The sequence below is a fragment of the Podarcis muralis genome, chromosome 1 (genome assembly GCF_964188315.1).
Source record: "Podarcis muralis chromosome 1, rPodMur119.hap1.1, whole genome shotgun sequence".
NCBI classification, from domain to species: domain Eukaryota; kingdom Metazoa; phylum Chordata; class Lepidosauria; order Squamata; family Lacertidae; genus Podarcis; species Podarcis muralis.
The window spans coordinates 122,928,232-122,953,631 of NC_135655.1; the positions used below are offsets into that span (position 1 = coordinate 122,928,232).

The following is a 25,400-nucleotide window of genomic DNA, read 5'->3' on the forward strand; positions in this document are numbered from 1 at the left end:
GCTGTTATGAGCATCTCTTTTCATTCCTTGCAGCATCCTATCATTCTAGCTGCTTAGGCGAATGCCATTAGCAGCAGAGTATGGACCAACAAAGGGACACAGGTGGCACTGTGGGTTAAACCATAGAGCCTAGGACTTGCCAATCAGAAGGTCGGCGGTTCGAATCACCGTGATGGGGTGAGCTCCCGTTGTTTGGTCCCTGCTCCTGCCCACCTAGCAGTTCAAAAGCACGTCAAAGTGCAAGTAGATAAATAGGTACCGCTCCGGCGGGAAAGTATATGGCGTTTCTGTGCACTGCTCTGGTTCACCAGAAGAGGCTTAGTCATGCTGGCCGCATGACCCGGAAGCTGTACGCCGGCTCCCTCGGCCAATAAAGCAAGATGAGTGCCGCAACCCCAGAGTCGGTCACGATTGGACCTAATGGTCAGGGGTCCCCTTTACCTTATGGACAGACAAGACAAATTTTTTGAAGGAGTAGTAGTAGTAGTTTGGATTTGATATCCCGCCTTTCACTCCCTTTAAGGAGTCTCAAAGTGGCTAACATTCTCCTTTCCCTTCCTCCCCCACAACAAACACTCTGTGAGGTGAGTGGGGCTGAGAGACTTCAGAGAAGTGTGACTAGCCCAAGGTCACCCAGCAGCTGCATGTGAAGGAGCGGGGAAGCGAACCCGGTTCCTCAGATTACGAGGCTACCGCTCTTAACCACTACACCACACTGGCGGTGTGTATGTGAATCTAACCACACTGGCGGTGTGCATGTGAATGAAAGATCAGGCCGGATGTGAGAAAAAGTTGACAAGGTGACACAATATGTCACTTTGCTGTTTTTAGGACACAATGCCTTCTGGAAACATTTGTTTACTTTTTCGCACAGGTCCCCCAAAGCAGCTGCCAAAACCCGATACGCAGATGTCTTTCCACCAAAGGGCTCTCCGACGATCATGAAACCATGCCGCACAATCATCATTTCAAAGATCTGCAAAATTTTCTCGGAAAAGAACGGCGTCATCTGTAAATTCATTTCTTCGCAGTTTATCTTGATGGCTTCCAGGATGTCATTGTAATCTGGTTTCGGCAACTTCACACCAGGAAACAAATCTGAAGTGATGCCCTGTCAAAAATGAATTACAAGGTATTTTAACCATGACTGTAGCAAGCAGTCTCTGGGTCTTCTCTGAATTATCTCGTGTCCCCAAAAAAGGCCTTTTAAACTAGCAATGCGATCACATTTCTATAAAACATAGTGTCTATGTTTTATGTTCTATAAAACAGTGTCTCTGAAAAATTTCACACATCACCTGGGAAGACAGGTGAACTAATGCCAGTGTACTGGAAGAAGCAAAGATCACCAGTGTCAAAGTGATGATTCTTCAACATTAACTTCGTTGGACTGGTCATGTTGTGTAGATGCCTGATTTTCGTCTCCCCAAAGCAACTAATCTATTCAGAACTTAAAAATGGAAAGCATAATGCCAGTGTTCAACATAAGAGGTTCAAAGACTCTCTCAAGGCAAATCTAACAAAATGTAGTATAAACACTGACAACTAGGAAACACTGGCCTGCGAGCGCTCCAATTGGAGAACAGCCTTTACCAAAGGTGTCATGGGTTTTGAAGATGCTCAAACTCAGGACGAAAGGGAGAAACGCACTAAGAGGAAGGCACACTTGGCAAACCCTCGCCGTGATCAACTCCTGCCCGGAAACCCACTGTGGAAGGACGTGTGGATCCAGAATTGGCCTGCACAGTCACTTACGGAGTCACTGTTAAGACCGTGTTCATGGGAGACAATCTTACTCGGCTACAAGTGATTGCCAAAGAAGATAAAACATAGCTGTCAGTCAAGAGTCCCAGTAAAGTGTTATTTACTCCATGCAATGAGAACCGGGTGGCGGCCACACCTCTGCCAGGCCTGCCCACATGATGTCCACACACTGGGGAATTGTTTGCCATGAGTAAGCCTGCCAAACATGTCTAGGCTTGACCCTCACCCTGCACACACACAACCAGTTCACAGGAAGTGAGTAAATGTGTTTGGCAAGCCCTACAGCAGCAGTCATGCCAACCCGTGGATATCGTGGGAGGCAGAGGCAGACTGGCGATGGGAGCAGGGTCAGTGAACATGGCCTTGCAGTCTTCTTCTCCATCAACCTAGCAGTTTGAAAGCACGTCAAAGTGCAAGTAGATAAATAGGTACCGCTCTGGCGGGAATGTAAACAGCGTTTCCGTGCGCTGCTCTGGTTCGCCAGAAGCAGCTTAGTCATGCTGGCCACATGACCCGGAAGCTGTACGCCAGCTCCCTCAGCCAATAAAGTGAAATGAGCGCCGCAACCCCAGAGTCGGCCACGACTGGACTTAATGGTCAGGGGTCACTTTACCATTACCTTACCATTCATGAATGTTTGGGCTCATGGCTTTTGTGGTCAACATCCACATTTTCCCCACTGTAGCAAAAATGTTTACTTCAGAGCTGCATCCTGGGCTTTTGCACGCAGATGGAACAGAATCATGATGCCTGCAAACAGCTGATGACACTTGCATGTGTGATGCTCCCATTCCCAAAGCTGGAGTTATACCAGCTATCTTGTCAACTTTTGGGGATTTATTTCATATTATTATTATTATTATTATTGGAATAACTGTATTGTTCTTTGCAGCTACTGAAATCTATAGTGCTTGTAGATTTGGAGGAAAGAGGTAGAGCATAAATTCTGCATGTAGATGGTCCAATCCCCAAAATCTCCAGCTAGGACTGGGAGACCTGTCTCAATTTCTACACCGCTTAGAAATTCTGAATGTTAAGCGGCATATAAATACCTAAAAATCAATAAGCATAATAAAACCTGGAGATCCGCTGTCAGTCATTGTAAACAACCGTGTGCTGGATGGATCAATAATCTGACTTGCTTATAAGGTGTTTTCCTATGTTTCTAGATTTGTCTATAGCTTCAGGTTGCAATACGCTCATAAATCTCATCCGTGTATAGGTTTTGGTAGTTATCGCTTATCTCTTGAACTTGAATAATGTAATCAAAGACCCTTACGTCAAAAAGTGGTAGATCGTGGGATAAAAACTTAGGCAAATTTACATCTATAATGGATCTAAGCAGCAAAATTTCTTCATTTTCATCTGGATACTTCAGCTGCAAAAAAGGACACAGTTAATTTGAGAGTTAAAATTTTCGTTTCAAACTTACCAATAACATAAAATAAAATATATGTCAGTGTTTCACACGTTATCACTGTTTCCTCTACCTGTGCCCGATTTGCAGTTTTTAGGGGAACTGACACGTTCCAGACAGATGTGAACAATCTAAACTTTCAGAGCATCTTTATATCACAAAACTCTGATCTTACTATGCTGCCAGACAAAGTTCACATCTAAAGGTCTAATGGGAAATGTTACTATGAGTTTTGGATTAAAACTCCTGCTGATTTCTTGCATGGTAGGATATGGGCAAACTGGATCAAAAATAAACATGCTTTCATTGAGAAAAACAAGTGAATGTGCAAAGATCTTAGCAGCAATCTGTTGCAGACCCATATTGCTCTAATAAATGTACATCAGTAGTCACTGGCCAGGTTTAGAGAAACTTTGGTCCAAGATTTAGTCACCTCCAGTATCTGTTCCTGGGTCATTATTCTGGCTCCTTAGCTTATCTTGCACTAGACTTCTGTGATTAAAATATGACAGAGAACTCTGGTTTAATTGTGCAGTGCTTAGATTATTGTACACTGCTCAGAGAGCTGTTTGCATAAGTGGTTTATAAACCTCCCAAATAAACACAGTGGTACCTTGGTTCTTGAATGTCTTAATTGTCGAACAAATCAGAACAAAACGCCGCAAACCCAGAAGTAAGTGTTCCGGTTTGTGAACTTTTTTTTTTTAAGTTGAATGTCTGACGCGGCTTCCGCTTGAGTGCAGGAAGCTCCTGCAACCAATCGGAAGCCATGCCTTGGTTTTCAAATGGTTTCGGGAGTCGAATGGACTCCTGGAATGGATTAAGTTCAAGAACCAAGATACCACTTGTTAAGTTGTGGGTGAACACAGCAATTCTTCAAACAGCTCTTGTTTATTCACAGGCCAGAACAGAACTGAACTGAAGGGTTCAGCCAGCCTGCTTATATAGAGCTCCACTAGAACGCAACAGTAACCATTTTCTGTAACTATCCAATCACTGAACGTCACTTTCGATCCCTTATTTGCATATGTGGACCTGAACTATCTACAGTATCCCCCTGCTGGCCCAGGGTGAGAACTTCAGTACATAACACCACTGTAAATGCAAATCAGAAATGAAGCACCAAATAAGGATGTCGTCTCCAACCTGACTTCCGGTACAAAACTAGAAGTTGCATCAGAGCCCCACTTTGTGGGAGCTGAGCCCCCCCCCCAAATTGTGGGCAACAGTGGCAGCATATACACATAGAAGGCCCTATACTCAATTCAGCTTAAGTAAGAAGCACAGATTTTGCTTCTAGCGAAACACCAGATTCTAAATCAAGACCCTGAAAACAGGGCACAGGTTCCCTACCTTCAGATTTCCAGCTGCCGTGAGCACCGACTTCACAGCTCTCATTCCGTAATCATAGTGGTGCTGGGAAGACAACTGCTCCGAACACAGGCGATAGGTAGCTACAATTTTCACCGACAGAGGCCGAGCGGTAACAAACCCACAGGAGTACAGGACAATTTCAGCAATCATGGCGTAATCAGGAACCATCATTGCCACGGTTCGAAACAGGGCCTATTAAGCAAGGATTGACAGGCAGGTTAACTGCAGAGCTCTATCACAGTACCTCGACAGGTGGTCAGCTTCAGACTGGGATGGAAGGCTAAATTTCATTACCAGTATGCAAACTGTTCCCCAGATTGGTAAAGACAGTTACTGTCCAAACAGCCGCCAAAATAAAACTGGGGGGGGGGGGATCCTGAAAGCTTTCAAATACCTGGAGGGCACCACACTGGCATATATCCTATGGTTATTATTTTGGGGGTATATGATGGGTTTACAGGAGTATATGAATCATTTTCTGTCATTTGTTCTGTCATTTGCCTTGATTTCCCATTCATTAAAAAAAAAACACACAAAAAAACCCAAACAGGCAGCCAGGGCCAGATTTAGGTTTGATGAGGCCCTAAGCTACTGAAAGTAATGGGGCCCTTTATATGTCCAGCTGTCCTTTGCCAACAACAAATTGTCACTGTTTTTTTGTGTTGAATATACGCTATATGGTAATTTATGGACCTAAAAAGGTAAAGGACCCCTGACAGTTAAGTCCAGTCGCAGATGACTCTGGGGTTGCGGCGCTGATCTCGTTTTACAGGTTGAGAGAGCCGATGTTTGTCCGCAGACAGTTTTTCCGGGTCATGTGGCCAGAATGACTAAGCCGCTTCTGGCGCAATGGAACACCAAAACCAGAGCAGTGCACAGAAACGCTGTTTACCTTCCCGCCGGAGCGGTACCTAATTATCTACTTGCACTGGTGTGCTTTCGAACTGCTAGTTTGGCAGGAGCTGGGACAGAGCAACGGGAGCTCACCCCGTCACGGGGATTTGAACCGCCGACCTTCTGATCGGCAAGCCTAAGAGGCTCAGTGGTTTAGACCACAGTGCCACCCGCTGCCCCTTTATTGACCTAATAGGTATCTAAAGCCATTTTATTTATAATTTGGAGATGTACATCTGGGTTTTTTTCTTTAATTTTTTGGGGGTCCCCAAGAGAGTGGGGCCCCAAGCTATAGCTTGTTTAGCTTATACATAAATCCAGCACTGCAGTCAGCATAGGCCACACGCCTCTGAAACAATATGCCTCTCCCTGCCATGTGCATACAGAGGAAGGTTTGTGTGTTGGGAAGCAACCATTTAGAAGTCCAGAAGAAGAACCTAAGGAAGGATCAAAGGGACCACACAAAGCTCTGAGTTAGCAATTGCAGGATGCCCCAATGTGGCAGCGACAGTAGCAGCTGCTGTCCTTCCCTCTAGCTGGTACAACTTCGGCCAGCGCCTGCTTCCTGGGATACAGCTTCATCACCACCACTGCAGCTGTCTTCCCTCTGCTCGCTCCGTGACAACACTTTTATTCTCCACATTGTGAATGAGTTACCTCCTAGTGGTGCAGCAATAAAACTGCTAGCGCATTTGCCAAGCTAAGCAGGGTCCAGTATGGTTTCAAATTGGATGGGGGACTGCGCGTTGAGATCCCTGCATTGCAGTGGGTTTGACAAGATGTTCCTCAGGATCCCTTCCAAGTCTACAATTCTATTGTTCTTTCATGAAACAATTTGAAAAGGGCAAAAAGGGTGCCTAGAGAAGCCCGTCCCTCGATGTTAGCTGGGGCTTACTCATTCATTCAGCCTTTATTGACATAATTAGACAATAAAATCATTAAATACCATCCATAAAACATTGGTAATCATACATAAAAGGTAAAGGGACCCCTGACCATTAGGTCCAGTCGTGGCCGACTCTGGGGTTGTGGTGCTCATCTCGCTTTATTGGCCGAGGGAGCCGGTTTGCAGCTTCCGGGTCATGTGGCCAGCATGACTAAGCCACTTCTGGCGAACCAGAGCAGCGCACGGAAACGCCGTTTACCTTCCTGCAGGAGCGGTATCTATTTATCTACTTGCACTTTGACGTGCTTTTGAACTGCTATGTTGGCAGGAGCAGGGACCGAGCAACAGGAGCTCATCCCATCAAGGGGATTCGAACCGCCGACCTTCTGATCGGCAAGCCCTAGGCTCTGTGGTTTAACCCACAGTGCCACCCGCGTCCCAAAAGCCACAATAGCCACCATTAAGTAAAATTAAGTAGTTTTAAATTTGACTTTAAAGATCTCGGATAAATATCCTGAGACCATCTCAGTAGTTTCGGGAATACCATTCCTCAGCAGATATCGGATTACAATTCTTTGCAAGTAGATAATTTAAGGTTCATAGGAGTTGCCAGTTGGTCTCTCTGAAGAGTATCAAAGAGAGGGCAGTCCAAAATTATGTGATATATGTTGCACCTGATGCATTCATAAAGGTAAAGGTACCCCTGCCCATACAGGCCAGTCTTGACAGACTCTAGGGTTGTGCGCCCATCTCACTTAAGAGGCCGGGGGCCAGCGCTGTCCGGAGACACTTCCGGGTCACGTGGCCAGCATGACAAAGCTGCATCTGGCGAGCCAGAGCCGCACATGGAAACGCCATTTACCTTCCCACTAGTAAGCGGTCCCTATTTATCTACTTGCACCCGGGGGTGCTTTCGAACTGCTAGATTGGCAGGCACTGGGACCGAGCAACGGGAGCGCACCCCGCCGCGGGGATTCGGACCGCCGACCTTTCGATCGGCAAGCCCTAGGCGCTGAGGCTTTTACCCACAGCGCCACCCGCGTCCCTGATGCATTCATACCATAAGTCTATTCTGGAAGGGTGTTTTCTTGGAACCTAGTTAGCTCGTGCTACTGCTACTGGGTACCTTAAGGTTGTCCGGAAGTTCTGATCGCCCAGCATAGCCGGGATTCATGGTTATGAAGACGGCACATGTGGGGTTAAGTTTCAGCTCAGTGCCTTCAAACACCAGCAAGTCACAGCCAGAGTTGATGCCTATGGACAGAGGGAAATAGGCATCGTTTTAATTGCGGCTGCAATGGGTTTTATCTTAACGCGGCAGAGATAACGAAACAAAAAAAGAGCACCTCTCTGGATAGTAAGAATTTGCTGAGCCACAACAGAAAGTACTTCCAAGTCAATTCTGTTAAATTCATCGAAGCAGGCCCAGGCTCCGCAGGAAAGCAAACCCTGGAGAGGGACAAAAAATAAATTTTTAAAAATTCACGGTTCAGGTCCAGTACGTATCTATTTTCAATTTTAAAGTAATGAGGAACTCCCTTGGGAAGAAAGCAGTAGGTGTTTCATTCATTCTCGCCCGATTCTTTAGAACTTGTTCAAACACAAATAGGTATTTGTACATAGAACCCATGCTTCCTACGAGAGCATGTCTCTCGTTACCGTTAAAGTGCTTTGGTTCTTAATGCTAAATGTTTGCCGATATTCATTTGCACCTTAAAGAATTTCCCCAGAGCGAGGTAATCCAGTCCATCAGAGCAATTGAAAACCACACATTGCTTGGCGACAGCCTTTGCCAAGTCCTTTGTCGTCTCGGTTTTGCCAGTTCCTGCAGGGCCTTCAGGGGCACCGCCAAGGTGAAGGTGGAGGGCACCAAACAGAGTTCTGAAATTAGAGGGAGGAGGATTTAAAAAGAAAAAGGCACAAGTTATGGAAATGTCTGTCACATTATTTCTAGTTTTTATTTTTTGTGTGTGTGTGTATAATTTTTATTAGGTTTTCTATCTTACTATTAGAATTTGTATTAGAATTTGTAGAATTAGTATTTGACATTAAACAACCTTAAAATGTCAAGAACTTCCCTTCTTCTCTTTCCATGGTTCAGTTTGCATATCATAAATCCCTTCATATTTTACATAACCTAAACCATTAAGTATTCCATTATTACATCCATCAAAACTTATTTACACTGTTGGATTTATCTTAATGCTGCCAACATTTTCAAGTGTACACAGTTTCCCCTCATATATTCAATAAACATTTTCCAATCTTCTTTAAATGTTCTTCTCGTTGTGGTTCGAGGACCCAACCCCCGCAACGTGAAATGAATACACAAGGACACGTGATATAAGGTTAATGGGCAAGAATAGGCCACAACTTTATTGATTACAGCAGTGAAAAGGTATTGGCTTAGGCATTGGATGTCTAAAACAAGGGGGGGGGGGTTATTCACCAGTATGTGGAGCCTGTTGATGCTAATCCAACTATAGGCTCTCCCCTGATGTCACCGAGGGTCGTGCCATGGCCTCCCGCCAAGCAGGCATCGGACAGAATACACGGCCGCCAGATTCCTTTAACGGAATACCCAAAAATTGAAGGCATAGGCGATGGCCACACCTAGCCCTTCGACACACCACAACACATTATTCCAATGCCTAACCTACCCACCAATACCACAAAAGTTGTGACGATTGCTACGAGGTAGGCGAAAAAACCAAAAAGCCTAATGCCAAATGGAAAAATTCCTACCAGGCCCCCTGGACAACCAGGGCGACCAACCTAAGGTCCATAGCAAGGCCAAAGAACCAAGACCCTGAGCTGAAAGGGAGTGGAGGGTGGGTGACTCGCGATGAGACGACGGCGAAGAATGAGGCCGAGGAGAGGCTGGCGCCGCAGCAAAAGGCTGCTGTACACGCCCCCTCGGAGGCACCTGGTTGGGTGCCTGCCGAGGGGCGTGGGTGCCAGCCGGGAGAGAGGAGGAGGCAGGGGGCTAACGCCCCCTGCTAGGGGCGGACCTCGGGCTCCCGCTCACAACCACTCCCCTCTCTTCCAGGGAGGAGAGTCTTTCTCTTATTTTATATTCAGGTAGGTAGCCGTGTTGATCTGATGCAGTAAAAAAAAAAAACCTTGTCCAGTAGTACCTTAGAGACCAACTAAGGTGCTACTGGACAGTTTTCTTATTTTATATGTTAGATCGGCAAGCTGCACATATTCCATCAGTTTTAAGTTGCCGTTTTTCTTTAAATTTGGGTCTAACAAAACACAGGCCACAGTAGTGGCATACATTAATAGCCTTTTTGACATCTGAACTATCCCTCACAAAAAGGACTCTGGTCTTTCCCTTCAAAGAATAACATGCTGTAAACTTCAGATTGTTCTTCCAAAGTTTCCCCCAAAGATTGAAATCTATGTTATATCCTATATCTATTGCCCAATGTGTCATAAAAGGCTTTGTCAAGCTCATCTTTTGTTTCCCAATCTAATAACAGATTGTGCATTTTAGATAAAAGTTTTTGTTTTGTAGAAGTTCTTTTTCAAATTGTGAGCTTTGGTCCGACAAACCACACATTACTTCTGGTTTTTATAAGGTAAAGGTAAAGGTACCCCTGCCCGTACGGGCCAGTCTTGCCAGACTCTAGGGTTGTGCGCCCATCTCACTCAAGAGGCCAGGGGCCAGCGCTGTCCGGAGACACTTCCGGGTCACGTGGCCAGTGTGACATCGCTGCTCTGGCGAGCCAGAGCCACACACGGAAACGCCGTTTACCTTCCCGCTTGTAAGCGGTCCCTATTTATCTACTTGCACCTGGGGGTGCTTTCGAACTGCTAGGTTGGCAGGCGCTGGGACCGAACGACGGGAGCGCACCCCGCCGCAGGGATTCGAACCGCCAACCTTTCGATCGGCAAGCCCTAGGCGCTGAGGCTTTTACCCACAGCGCCACCTGCGTCCCTCTGGTTTTTATATCAGCTCCTAAACATTTATGCCAGAATATATGTCTATTTTGCCAAAATATACCCTGGGAAAGTGCAGAGAAAGCTTTGCCACGTTGATCTGTGCTTTGGTAAACTTTCTGTTTGAATTACTCTAAGGCATTCTGAGTGGGGCCACCCTGGACTCACTGTTGAGCAGCACAGCCAGTTGGCATCATATAACACCAGTCCAGAAGAAGCTGGACTGGTTGTGTTAAGTTGTGGGTGAACATATCAGACGACACAGCGATTCTTCAAACAGCTCTTGTTTATTCACAGGCCAGAACAGAACTGAACTGAAGGGTTCAGTCAGCCTGCTTATATAGAGCTCCAGTACAACGTAACTAACAATTTTCTAAAACTATCCAATCACTGAACGTCACTTTCGATCCCTTATTTGCATAACTATCTACAGTATCCTCCTGCTGGCCCAGGGTGAGAACTTCAGGGTGAGAACAGGTTGCCTATACACTTCCATTCTCAATTCAAGCTTGGGTGTAGAAGGCTACACTGACATATAAAACCCTGAAAGACTTGGGGACAGAACTACCAAAAACTGTATAGAAACTTATCCATGTACACTACTATAGCGGCAAGAATATTACTCGCCCCAAAATGGAAAGAAGCAAAAGTCCCAGCAAAGGAATAATGGATACAAAAACTTATGGAATACGCAGAAATGGCGAAACTTACGGGAAGAGTAAGAAATCAAGATAACAAACTTTTTTTTTTAATGAAAGAACTGAAATGGTTTATTGAATATTTACAGATAAATTGTAAACAGATAAAAAAAAACACTGGAAGGATTATTGCAATAACCTGCAGTTTGATAAGAGTATATATTTAAAGTAGATGCATAAATGAGCAAATTAAGTTAATTTGGATATGCAGAAGATATTAAAAATAAATTTAAGGAACCGCAGAAAGAGGGGGAAGGAAGTCATGATAGGAAATGTTAAAATGATTGTAAAATTAGTGAAATGTATAAACCTGAAATGCATAAATAAAATGAAAATGAAAGACTTGGGGACCAGATACCTGCAGGAAAACCTTTCTCCCTAAAACCTGCCATTTTTTTACGATCTACAGGAGTGGTCTCTTTTTTTGGTGGGGGGGGGGTTACCATCAGAGGAAGCACATGTCGCAGTGCTACAAGAAAGGGCCTTCTCTGCGGTGGCACAACACCTCTGAAATACCTTCCTCTCAAAGGTGCACCTGGTGTGAATTTTACTTAATAAGTTCAAATGCTTGATGATGAGGATGATGATAATTTTATTATATATCCCCAACCCATCTGCTGTTTGTCCAGCACATACAGGTGAAACTCGGAAAATTAGAATATCGTGGAAAAGTTCATTTATTTCAGTAATTCAACTTAAAAGCTGAAACTAATATATGAGATTTACTCATGACATGCAAAGCGAGATATCTCAAGCCTTTATTTGTTATAATTGTGATGATCATGGCGTACAGCTGATGAAAACCCCAAATTAACAATCTCAGAAAATTAGAATAATAAATGAAATCAGCAAAACGAGGACTGCAAATAGAGCAATATTGGACCTCTGATAAGTAGAAGCATGCACATGTACTCAGTACTTGGTTTGGGCCCCTTTTGCATCAATTACTGCCTCAATGCGGTGTGGCATGGATGCTGTTAGCCTGTGGCACTGCTGAGGTGTTATGGAAGACCAGGATGCTTCAATAGCAGCCTTCAGCTCTTTTGCATTGCTCAGTCTCATGTCTCTCATCTTTCTCTTGGCAATGCCCCTTAGATTCTCTATGGGGTTCAGGTCAGGCAAGTTTGCCAGCCAATCAAGCACAGTAATCCCATGGGCATTGAACCGGGTTTTGGTACTTTTGGCAGTGTGGGCTGTTGCCAAAGTCCTGCTGGAAAATGAAATCAGCATCCCCATAAAGCTCATCTGCAGGAGGAAGCATGAAGTGCTCCAAAATCTCCTGGTAGATGGCTGCGTTGACCCTGGACTTAATCAAGCACAGTGGACCAACACCAGCTGATGACATGGCTCCCCAAATCTCTTTTCTGATGAGAGCAGCTTTTGCATCTCATTTGGAAACCAAGGACCCAGAGTCTGGAGGAAGAATGGGGAGGCACACAATGCCAGATGCTTGAAGTCCAGTTTGAAGTTTCCACAGTCTGTGTTGATTTGGGGAGCCATGTCATGAGTCTATCTCATATATTAGTTTCACCTTTTAAGTTGAATTACTGAAATAAATGAACTTTTCCACGACATTCTAATTTGCCGAGTTTCACCTGTATGTTGGTATTCTTGTTCTCAGCTGCCCAGGGCCGAAAAACGGCAGATTAATAAACGTAAGTGAATAAATAAATATTACCCAAACTGTTTTTTACCTGTAGCATCTATCCGTTAACGGGGTAATAACCAGCCTAGGGGTATTGCCGAGATATTCGTATCCATACCGCAAACCGGCATTGATCATCTTTGTTTGTAGATGCCCCTCCTATGCGGAAAACAACCATGAAATGCATGGAATAAGCAGGGGGAAGATGGAGAAATCACATACAGACCACAGTTTCTTTCTAGTTCATTGGCTCCAATGTAGCTCACGAGGGGGGAGATTGGGTGAATCGCTCGATCTAGCAGGTTGTACAGAGGGAAAGCGGGACATTGCATTCCACCCAATGTGATTGATTACTATAGTAAGATAATCGCAGTTATAGGACACCATGTGCTAATAAATGGGATATCTTATATACATGTCCTGCTAGCTTTTAGCCAGTTCAAATCTGCTTGGCTCTTGGCTGAGGAAATGAATGCAAGCTCAAAACGCTACGATTCTGACAAAATCAGATTAAGGCCACTCAGTTCAAAAGTATATACGCTACTCCATTTTTTTTTTGCCCCCTTTCAAAAATAGTAATATAAAATCTGGACTTCTAAACTTTTATGTGCACCTATTGCAAATTCACCAGGTGTGCAAGGTGATGGGGGGGGGGAAATAATTTTAATTACAAGACATATATGAATATGTATATCTTAACTCTCAGTCTATAGGATGACAGGCGAGAGATATCTTTTATCGCCAGCAAAAAAATTCTCGTATTCGTGCATTAATCACTCTGCGTCAGCATGTTAGCCCAAACTGGGAAACTGCACACAGAAATCATCTCCTAACGTGATTTAAGGGCTTCACTTACCTCCCAGTAGTACCTAAGCTGGCTCAGCCATTCGAAGTCGGTCTCGTCATTGACATGTTTGCTTACTAGAGTTGCCAGAACATCCCGAGCATGAACATCGAGCACGACGAGTGCGCCGAGAGTTACTCGATTCTGCTTTGATAACGTTCCTCGCACCAGTGTGACAATGCCATCAATCTGCCCGTTGCACTGTTCCAGGTACTTTTCAAGTGCCTGGGAGAAGTTTGGGGAGGGGGAAGGGATCAGACGCAAACAAATTACCGTATTTTTCTGTGTATAAGACTATGTTTTCCCCCAATTCTTTAAGTTTAAAATTGGGGGTCGTCTTATACGGAATGTTTAAAATGTTAATTCTTAATTTTGGGCTCAAAAAAATAGGGGTTGTCTTATACATGGGGGTGTTGTATAGATGGAAAAGTACGGTACATGCTTAAAGATCACCATATCAGCAGAAATGTACAGAGCTCCCCCACCCCCAATGCTGCTTCTTTTAAAACTGGTTTCTGGGTTTTCACAAGTTCCTGTCTGGAAAACCCGCAGACTGTCTCGCCAGAGTGGTGCATGCTCTAGTTATCTCCCGCTTGAACTACTACAATGCGCTCTATGTGGGGCTACCTTTGAAGGTGACCCGGAAACTTCAATTAATCCAGGATGCGGCTTCTAGACTGGTGACTGGGAGTGTATGCTGGGGCTATATAATACCGGTCCTGAAAGACCTGCATTGGTTCTCAGTACATTTCTGAGCACAATTCAAAGTGTTGCTGCTGACCTTTAAAGCCCTAAACAACCTCAGTCTGGTATACCGGAAGGAGCATCTCCAACCCCATTGTTCAGCTCCAAGGGCCTTCTGGCGGTTCCCTTCCTGTGCGAAGTGAGGTTACTGGGAACCAGGCAGAAGGCCTTCTCAGTAGTGGCACTCGCCCTGTGGAACACCCTCCCATCAGATGTCAAGGAAATAAACATCTGACTTTCCAGGCAGCCCTGTTTAGGGAAGTTTTTAATGTCTGATGTTTTATCGTGTTTTTAATATTCTGTTGGGAGCCGGCCAGAGTGGCTGGGGAGGCCTGGCCAGATGGGTGAGGTATAAGTAACGTAGTAGGGACTTCCGGAGGCGGCGCCATCAGCAATGGCGGATTCCCTCTAGTCTGGAGGGAGAAGCTCCGCGGAAATCGGGTCTTGCCGCTACGGCGAAGCGGGGACCCTATCGAAAATCACAGGCGGGTGAAGCCCGTGACCGTGGGACTCGGCAGGCACCTATAGCGCCCCCCCAACTTGCAAGGGAACCCCGTAGTAGTAGTAGTAGTAGTAGTAGTTATTTGCAGGGTGTGCAAGGGAGAAAATCACACACTCTCTTCTGTTTTGCAGGTGCCAGGAGTGCCCCCTTTGCATTAAGAGAACTCCATTCAAGGGCCCTGAGATTCAACCCCTTGTGCTTGAAGTATAAAACAACTTCAAAACATCCTAGGAAGCTGGACTAGATCATCCTTGTGGTCCCTTCCAACTCTACAATTCTATTATCCCTCAGGTTCAAACATCTTCCTTGTGGTGGTGGTGGTGGGGGAAGGATAATGGCATAGCTTTGTATCCATAACGCAATCTCAGGGTGATGCAGTTTTAAAAATGAAGTACTGCGTATCTGCATACTACTGTAAAAACAGTTTGGGAATGAGAAAGCCAGCTTTGTTGGTACTGAAATAGACAAATCGATCACTGGGATTTCTCTTGGTTTTTCTTTTTTCTTTTTTTACCACATTTTGGCATTATTATTTTTGTTTGAAAGAGGGGGGGAAGCGTTGCACAAAAATTCATCGGAATTTTAATCACGTTTCTCCTAATATAAATTTTATGGATGAAATTTTGACTAATGATATACACATCTTTGCAAGCAATTTCCCATAACATAATGCATTTTGTATCTTATCTGCTGAATTATTATGAACGCGTCCCCCTAATTTACACATTTCTGTAAGCATTATTCGGTAGAAGAGCTGCATTCTAACATTCAGAGAAGTGTGGATTTTGGGGGAGAGCTGCTTTTCAGTTCCTGTATTGTCCTAGGTCAGGGGTCTGCAACCTTTAAGACAAAAAGAGCCACTTGGACCCGTTTCCAAAGAAAAAAAAAACTGGGAGCCGCAAAACTCGTCATTATAAAAATAACTTTTTTGTCACTTTTTTATTATTTCTTTGTTTGACCCCTCAGAATTACTCCTCCTCATAGAAATAAACGTTAAATTAACAAGTTACCTTTTTGTGTGTGTGTGTTCTTCACTCCCCTTCAAAACAGTGACCAGCGTACATGCCCCCTTTCAATGCAGTGACCAGCGTACATGCCCCTTATAATGTAGCGGGCGGGCGGGCGGGCGGGAAGGTGACGTCAGGACGGTGCGTGACTAACGCACGCACCGCCCCCATGCGACGTCACAGCCAGTACAGCGCCTGCCACAGTGGGGAGTGTCGGGGCGCACAATGCGCCTCCTCCCCTTGCTAGTATCCACCCCGGAGCTGCGGCAAAGGTGTAAAAGAGCCACATGCGGCTCCGGAGCCGCGGGTTGCAGACCCCTGTTCTAGGTAGTGCGAATTAGGTAGGCTTGCATTAAAATACGAGTCAAAGCAAATTTCTCCTGCATCCCTATTTCCCACAAGGCAGTGGAGTTTTCCTTCTCCTAGACAAGCTACCTTCCCAGACTGGTGAGCCCCATTTTCCCAGATGATGTGGTTAAAATATATATGCTTACCTGCTGGCCATTTTTAATAGCTGTTTGGACCTCCAAGGTCCAGAAAGTCTGAGATACACACAGAACTGTTTGTCCAGGCCAATCCCTTACCCAGTTTATACGGAGAGATTTTGGGTAGGCTTCTATCGCATAACCAATCACCTGGAGGTAAGGAAACGTGTCAGAGAAAAACCAAGTGGATATGAAAGGAAAGCCCAGATTTACAACCACAGGGAAGAAAGCAGTGCTAAAATTCTCGCAGCCTAATCTCTGCCACACAGGGTTATTACCTTGGCACTCCATAATGCCTAAATTGCATCATTCCTCCCTTCAGCTCAAGCAAGCATCTGAACCAGATCAACGTCCTACAAAATGCAAACATGGCGTCCCTTTGCAGCTTGCCCATGGTTCTGAGCACCTGAATTTAAGAAGATTGCTCTCCCTTCACTCTGAGAGGAACAAATCAACTTCCACCTCTAAGTACACTGGAAGGATTGTTCGGAAGCCTGTTCTAGCCTTGATTGTACACAAAAGGAGTGCAATCACGTGTTTAAAGATTAGCACGTTCAAGGGCGCTTTTCAGTCTAAGCATTGAGCCACGAGAATTGGAGTAAAGTGCCTTATAAAAAACTACAATAGGAAAGGAAGGCACGAAAGATGCCGAAAACAGACCAAGAGAGCAAATGAAGTGAGCTTCATCAAAAACGGATTCGGAAAAGAAAGCTGCCAATTGACCATTTTTAATCAGGCTGTATTCATCCTGTGGCACGCTGTCAGCAAACCCCACAGAAATTGTCTTTCATTTGCTATTCTTGCTGCAGCTCCAATAAAACTTCGTTAGCACTGTAGTTTTTGTTTTGTTTTTTCCTTCACTGTTAACCAATCCATGGGAAATACTACTGGGCTGTAAATTTGTCAGGGGGAGCCACAGCACTTGTGCTCTGATTATCACATACTAGCAGGATGCCTTGATTCAGACTGAACAACTTCCCCATCTCCTTTAATGGATAGAGCAAATTTTGCACTGTGTATTTCTTCCAAGAGGCCTCCTGAAGTCTCTGTTTATGGATCCCTGATTGCCCACAGAGGCCTTGAGCCAGCATAACATAGGGGCTCCTTGAGTCCTCTGCTACACCACACCAACAGCCTCCAGTGCGGATCAGGCCCTCTCTGAGTGCAGCAGTCCAATTCACACGCATGTACACATTTTCAAAAACTAAAACAGCTGCTGCTATTGGGCCAGATAATTAGCAGACGTAGGCACCAACCCTATGGGGCTGCGGACATCTCAGCCCCCCCCCCCCCCCAAGTATGTAGAGATGGGGCTGAGCACGCTCCCCCCCCCATCTTGAGGGGTCCTGCCAGGTCTCCCTGCGGTAGCAGCAGGGTACACAGACTCCTCCCGACGTGCGTGGCATCACACGTGTGTGTCGCACAAGTGACGTCACACACACACACAACGAGTCCCCTCCCCCAATATCAGGCAGAACTCAGCCCCTCTGCTAGCAGAAAGGGTTCACCATTACCAGTCTGTAATATTTGTGATCTAAGATTCCAGAAAAACATTTGGGCAAAAGGGAGTTGGACTGAATGACCCTCGTGGTCCCTTCCAACTCTACAATTCTATGACTCTATGACAAGCAAAAGGCATACAATGGTACCTTGGTTCTCGAACTTAATCTGTTCCCGGAAGTCCATTAGACTTCCAAAACGTTCGGAAACCAAAGCTCCAGCAGCCAATCGGAAGCTGCGGAAGCCCCGTCGGACGTTCGGCTTCCAAAAGAACGTTCAGAAACCAGAACGCTCACTTCCGAGTTTCGATCGTTTGGGAGCCAAAATATTCGAGAGCTAGGCTGTTTGAAAACTAAGGTGCGACTGTATCAGTATATCACAGTGTTCAGCTGGTGATATACAGTGGTACCTCAGGTTACATACGCTTCAGGTTACATACGCCTCAGGTTACAGACTCCGCTAACCCAGAAATATTACCTCGGGTTAAGAACTTTGCTTCAGGATGAGAACAAAAATCGTGCCCCGGCGGCAGCAGGAGGCCCCATTAGCTAAAGTGGTGTTTCAGGTTAAGAACAGTTTCAGGTTAAGAACAGACCTCCAGAACGAATTAAGTTCTTAACTCGAGGTATCACTGTATCACGATATTGAAAACTAGATATTGCATGGCCCTACTTGTGGGGAGCGTGTCAGGACCAGGAAAAGGGCAGAAACACCAGCCATGGTTTAGTTCTACTTTCTTTCCCTTCTGTGGTGTTTGTTTTTGCTCCGTTGCTACTATAAAAATGAGGGATGTTTCTGCTGTAGGTGTTTGTGGGCAAAGATTCACACCGCTCAGGATGAGAGCCCAGAGGGATTGGGGAGTTGGTGAAAGATTTCAAGATGCTCCACAGCCACAGAGTAGAGGCCTCTTTTGTGTGAGAGACAGAGAGGGAATGAGTGAGCTGCTATAGATGAAAGAGATGAACCCCTGGTTAAGATCAGAGGTTATTCAGTCTGTTGAATGTTTTTTTTACAAAGTAATAAACATAACGCGGGACGCGGGTGGCGCTGTGGGTAAAAGCCTCAGCGCCTAGGACTTGCCGATCGCATGGTCGGCGGTTCGAATCCCCGCGGCGGGGTGCGCTCCCGGTGTTTGGTCCCAGCGCCTGCCAACCTAGCAGTTCGAAAGCACCTCCGGGTGCAAGTAGATAAATAGGGACCGCTTACTAGCGGGAAGGTAAACGGCGTTTCCGTGTGCTGCGCTGGCTCGCCAGATGTGGCTTTGTCACACTGGCCACGTGACCCGGAAGTGTCTCCGGACAGCGCTGGCCCCCGGCCTCTTAAGTGAGATGGGCGCATAACCCTAGAGTCTGTCAAGACTGGCCCGTACGAGCAGGGGTACCTTTACCTTTACCTTTAATAAACATAAACAAATAAAAATAAAAATGTGCACCCCACCACCGAGACCATTCCATTGTAACTATCCAACCTCCCAAAATTTCAACACCTCTTGCGATGGTTTGACCCCTTTCCATTTTAACAGTACAAATTCTACAAACACCCTCCATATCTCCTCAAAGTCATTTCTCCTGCATATTCCCCATCTTACTTTAATGGCACATGTTAATTTATCATTAATAGCTATATCCCACACCTCTTTATACCATTCTTCCATTTTGTATTCTGCTTGCCCCTTCCACTTCCTAGCTATAATAATTCGTGCAGCTGTCAATAAATTTGTGAGCAAGTCCTTCCCAGTCTGCAAACCTTCCACCCCCACCGTAAATTGATAACAATGCTACCTATGGACTTTCAGTCAGTTTTAACCCTGTGATTTCTGTTATCCCTTTAAACACCCTTTGCCCCCAAAATTGTACATATTTACACCCCCACCACATGTGAACACAATTCCCTATTTCCTGGCATCCCCTCCAACATAACACCGAATATTTCTTGCTTATTTGATTTAATCTGACTAGTGTATTTAACGCGAGTTAACACTCCTTTTTTGCTTTTATTGTTTTTATTTATTAAATTTATACATCTCCCTTCACTTGGTTAAGCTGGAATGTTAATCCCTGCCCTTATTGTAGTTTAGCTTTATCTATTTGTTTGGCGTTTAACCAAATGTGATATATGTTACCTTGTGGATGGAGTTGACCATCGCTGTTTCCAGTTCAACTAGCCATTTTTCCACTTGACCTCTAGCTTTAGCTGTTGATATTGTGTTAATGAGGGCTATGACTTCTCCTTCGCTGCTTTTCATATGCGTGATATCCAAGACTTCGGTAAACTCCACACTAGCAATTCCTTCAAAGCACTTTTTCAAGTGAGGCTTCACCCTGCAGAAATAAGAGAGAAGGGAATTAAGAAACAAACGGTGCATTAGGCAACAAGTTATGATGCCTTCAAAGAACAAGTTGTTTGTGTGTTGTATATTTAGATTAATAGCCTCACACTATCTCAATGAGTCAGAGCAGTTTCTTCTATCCACAGAGAGCATTTTTCATTCCCATTTATCAGTCTCACAAACAATACACTCTGCATATTAAATACTGTACCATTTGCTGTAAATTCTCTCCAAAACATGTTGAACACGGAAATAAGCATCTACTGGAACAGTCCTAGAAAATTTCCAGCAAATAGCTAGACTGTACCAGGAATAGTACGTAACTTCGAAAAATCTACCTTGCTGCCTAACACATAAAATTATTTTGTGCATTTTTCATTTCAGATTTTTTGGTGTGTGTGTGTGTGTGTGTGTGTGTGTGTGTGTGGAGAGAGGTGTTGTGCTTAAGTGTTCTGTAAGTGCTTCTGGAACAGTTTCCAGCAAGCATTAAGACAGCCACCCAGTGTTATTTTACCACTGAGATCAATAACCATCCTTCTGACCTGTTTGTCAGACAGCTATTCGTGCCGAGGGCCTGACTGCTTCACACCATCAGTCTTGTACAGACTTTCAACCTGTACAAGGATCAAGAGTCTTCTGTTAGCGCTGCCCATTTCCTATAAGTAGGGGCAGAGAAACTTTTTCAGCACATTCCTTTTGTGGACAACCTTCCCATAGCCATGTGCAAGAGGTGGCCGTGGCCAGCAGAAAAAGAGAGAGGAGCTATATTCCAGCCACAAAAATTGCCATCTATACAATGGTATAGGGACGCGGGTGGCGCTGTGGGTTAAACCACAGAGCCTAGGACTTGCTGATCAGAAGGTCAGTGGTTCGAATCCCCGTGACGGGGTGAGCTCCCGTTGTTCGGTCCCTGCTCCTGCCAACCTAGCAGTTTGAAAGCATGTCAAAGTGCAAGTAGATCAATAGATACCACTCCGGCGGGAAGGTAAACGGCATTTCTGTGCGCTGCTCTGGTTTGCCAGAAGCGGCTTAGTCATGCTGGCCACATGACCCGGAAGCTGTACGCCGGCTCCCTCGGCCAATAAAGCGAGATGAGCGCCGCAACCCCCGAGTCGGCCACGACTGGACCTAATGGTCAGGGTTCCCTTTACCTTTATACAGTGGTACCTCAGATTACAGACACTTCAGGTTACAGATGCTTCAGGTTACAGACTCCGCTAACCCAGAAATAGTACCTCGGGTTAAGAACTTTGCTTCAGGATGAGAACAGAAATCGCGCAGCAGCAGCGGGAGGCCCCATTAGCTAAAGTGGTACCTCAGGTTAAGAACAGTTTCAGGTTAAGAACAGACCTCCAGAACGAATTAAGTACTTAATCCAAGGTACCACTGTATACACACCTCTAACCACGTATTATCAGAATTATAGGACACACGGCCGCACTCAAGGATAGTGCAGAAAAGAGCTGGTGAGGCATGTGAGCTGAAGAATGGGCAAAGCCAATGGCCAGTGGCTCAGGGTGCCTTCCATCAGCTTCGGATGCCCCTATCTGGTCAGGGATAGCCTAACTACTGTTGTCTATGTTCTGGTAACCTCAAGGTTAGATTACTGCAACGCGTTATACATAGAGTTGCCTCTGAAGATTCAGAAACTTCAGCTGGTGCAGAATTCAGTGGCCAGGTTGCTCACCGGAGCAAGACGGTTTGAGCATAGTACCCCAATCCTGGTCCGACTGCATTGGCTGCCAGTTAGTTTCCGGACCCAATTCAAGGTGCTGGTTTTGACCTATAAGGGCTCAAGACCGCAATACCTCAAGGATCACCTCTTCCCATATGAACCCATCTGGACCCTGAGATCACTTTCTGAGGCCCCTCTTCAAGTGCCTCCTCCTCAAGAGTTTCGGAGGGTGGCAACACGAGAACGGGCCTTCTCTGCAGTGCCTCCCCATCTGTGGAATACTCTCCCCAGGGACGTTCGCCTGGCGCCTTCATTATACACCTTTAAGCGCCAGACAAAAACGTCCTTTTTAACCAGGCCTTTGGTTGATCTGTTTGACATCCTATGCCCTTTTAAAATGTGGGGGTTTTTTTGGGGGGGGGGACAGGCAATTGGGTTGTTGTTTTTATTTTTACAGTGGTACCTCGGGTTACATACGCTTCAGGTTACATACGCTTCAGGTTACAGACTCCGCTAACCCAGAAATAGTACCTCGGGTTAAGAACTTTGCTTCAGGATGAGAACAGAAATTGTGCTCTGGCGGCGCAGCAGCATCAGGAGGCCCCATTACCTAAAGTGGTGCTTCAGGTTAAGAACAGTTTCAGGTTAAGAACGGACCTCCAGAACGAATTAAGTTCTTAACCCGAGGTACCACTGTATTGTGTATTTTGTGGTTTTATGTCTTGATTTTATTCTGTGAAGGGCCCTGAGACACCCAGATACAAGACGGTATATAAATTCAATAAAAACAAACAAACAAACAAAGATCTGGAGAGATTCTTCTGCGCCCCACCGGGGGGGGGGCTAAGATGCCCCCCCATCCATCCTGCAGCATACCTGCTCCCCCCTCATGGTTGCATGTTTGACTTCACATTTACAATAGAACCTCCACACACAGAGTCCAAGTTCTAAATCCATGGAATCTCATCTGCAAAATCTAGGGTGCAGAGCATCTATATATACTGTATTTTTTGCTCTATAAGACTCACTTTTTCCCTCCTAAAAAGTAAGGGGAAATGTGTGTGCATCTTATGGAGTGAATGCAAGCTGCGCAGCTATCCCAGAAGCCAGAACAGCAAGAGGGATTGCTGCTTTCACTGCCCAGCGATCCCTCTTGCTGTTCTGGCTTCTGAGATTCAGAATATTTTTTTTCTTGTTTTCCTCCTCCAAAAACTAGGTGCATTTTGTGGTCTAGTGCATCTTATACAGCAAAAAATATGGTATTTGTGCCTAGGACAGTGCATGATCACGCAAACGATCCCAATTGTAAACTGGGATTGGACCCATTCCAACCCACTCTGGATCCGAATCCAGATCATGATCCAAAGTGTAGAAATCTACAGAAATCCCATGGACTTGCTCCGCTCATCAACCCCACGCACCCTGCCTCAGTTTGCCTCCCCCCAAGGGATCACGTATCTTGTTTCCCTGGGTGGATGATAGAGAAGGATGTGAGAGTTTATGGAGAAAGTAGCCCATTGTACAAAGCTGAAATTTACATTTGTTGCTCTTTCCACTTTTGCCTGACTCATCAGTGGCATGTGGACCCCAGAAGCTTGCCCCAGGAGCAAATGTGGCCCTCACTTGGAAAAAGGTTTCCTACCCCTGTTGTGAAGGGGACACAGGAAACAAAGTACCGTATTTTCCGGCGTATAAGACGGCTGGGTGTATAAGACGACCCCCAACTTTTCCAGTTTGGGATATACTCGCCGTATAAGACTACCCCTCTTCCAACACACACCAAATAAAAATTTAAAAAACCAGTCTCCAGTCCGGCTCAGAAACTTCCCAATGGCTGGGGGGGGGGGCGTGGCCGGGTCCGTTTAAACAGAGGAGCGAGCCGGAGGGCTTCCTCTTTGGTTCGCTTCCTCAGTCGCTAGGACGCCGCTGAACTTCGCTCAGTTATTGCTTTTGTCGGACCTGCTGAAGCATTTTGGGGGGATTTTTCACTGCTTTTGTTGAGCCACTCTCGTGGAATTTGCTAGTGGTCTACTACCGGGAGCAGTTAGGGTTGTTCTGTTGCTGGTGATTGGGGGGGGGGCTTCTGGGGCCAATTTTCAAGCATATTTCTGCTTCATCTAGAGAGCTTGGTGTCCTCTGATTTAATTTGCTGTCGTTTTGTCCTTTGGTGGGGAGTTGCTGCAGGAGCTGCTGCTGTGGGTGGTGTATAAGACGACCCCCGACTTTTGAGAAGATTTTCCTGGTTTAGAAAGTAGTCTTATACGCCAGAAAATACAGCAGTGAAAAATAAAGTCAGGGTTACAACAGGAGGGATGGCAACATTTTCAATATATAAGGAACAGGTGTCTATGTGTCTATGTGTTCATTGTTGCCTCATAGCATGTGAAAACTTCATTAAGGTGAATTACGGCTGCGTATCAACCAATACTATATACCGTGTCGGATCTTTGGTCTCTGAGAGAATCTCCAGCAATTCATCATTGGATAAGAAGAAGAATCTGGGAAAGAAGAGGCGTTTCTTTTCTAAATACTCATTCAGCCCCTTCAGAATCATTTCTAGGAACTCGTTGCATTTCTTCAGTTTTTCCAGCATCTTGTCTATCATCACTACCGTCAGAACATGCTTGTCCTGAAGAAAGGAAGAAAGGATTATGAAAATCAGCACCATCTCAATCTACAGGCCAGTTGTTGTTGTGTTAGGGACTCAGTTGCTCAAGAAGAAGAAGAAGAAGAAGAAGAAGAAGAAGAAGAAGAAGAGGAGGAGGAGGAGTTTGGATTTGATATCCCGCTTTATCACTACCCGAAGGAGTCTCAAAGCGGCTAATATTATCCTTTCCCTTCCTCCCCCACAACAAACACTCTGTGAGGTGAGTGGGGCTGAGAGACTACAGAGAAGTGTGACTAGCCCAAGGTCACCCAGCAGCTGCATGTGGAGGAGCAGGGAAGCGAACCCAGTTCACCAGATTACAAGACTACCGCTCTTAACCACTACACCACACTGGCTCTCAAAGAAGGAGCAACGAATCTGTAACCATCTAAGTGTTGCTGGACTCCAACTCCCATCAGCCCCGGGTAGTGCGGCCAATAGAATAGGACTCTGGGAGCAGTAGTCCAACAAGATATGGAGGGTCACTGTTTTTACATCTCTGCTCTAGAAGGTGAAAGGCCCAGAGGTGAGAGGAATTGGCTCCATTTTCCTCTGTATATTTTTGATAATGAATCATCTTTGAAAGTTCCCTTGATCCTTCTGTGGCACTGACATGTCATTTCATTTCACTTTTCACTTTTAGTTTATATACCGCCTTTCTGTATTACTACTACTGGATCTCAAACACATTGGCTCCCGAACAAATCCAGAACAAACAAAACCCAGAAGTGAGTGTTCCGGTTTTCGAACGTTCTTTTGGAAGCTGAACATCCGACGGGGCTTCTTCAGCTTCCGATTGGCTGCCGGAGCTCCCTGCAGCCAATCAGAAGCCACGCTTTGGTTTTCGAACGTTTTTAAAGTCAAACGGACTTCCGGAACAGATTCCGTTCAATTTCCAAGGTACGATTGTATACACAATGCAATGAATCATCTTTGAAAGTTCCCTTGATCCTTCTGTGGCAGTGACATGTCATTTCATTTCATTTCACTTTTCACTTTTAGTTTGTTTACCGCCTTTCTGTATTACTACTACAGTCGTACCTT

At 45.4% G+C, this 25,400-nt stretch overlaps 1 protein-coding gene across 1 annotated transcript in view; it reads right to left on the minus strand.

Moving 5' to 3' along the window:
* The window catches only part of DNAH7 (dynein axonemal heavy chain 7), a 155,821-nt gene that overhangs the window by 85,020 nt on the left and 45,401 nt on the right, over positions 1-25,400 (minus strand). Inside the window, exons 19-29 of the mRNA XM_077917415.1 lie at positions 24,145-24,338; positions 19,828-20,026; positions 16,215-16,355; positions 13,480-13,692; positions 12,673-12,782; positions 8,048-8,216; positions 7,682-7,784; positions 7,462-7,589; positions 4,535-4,747; positions 3,044-3,142; positions 863-1,111 (exon numbers count right to left, since the gene is read on the minus strand). Coding sequence (XP_077773541.1) covers positions 863-1,111; positions 3,044-3,142; positions 4,535-4,747; positions 7,462-7,589; positions 7,682-7,784; positions 8,048-8,216; positions 12,673-12,782; positions 13,480-13,692; positions 16,215-16,355; positions 19,828-20,026; positions 24,145-24,338 — 1,818 coding nt within the window. The remainder of the gene's footprint in view (positions 1-862; positions 1,112-3,043; positions 3,143-4,534; positions 4,748-7,461; positions 7,590-7,681; positions 7,785-8,047; positions 8,217-12,672; positions 12,783-13,479; positions 13,693-16,214; positions 16,356-19,827; positions 20,027-24,144; positions 24,339-25,400) is intronic.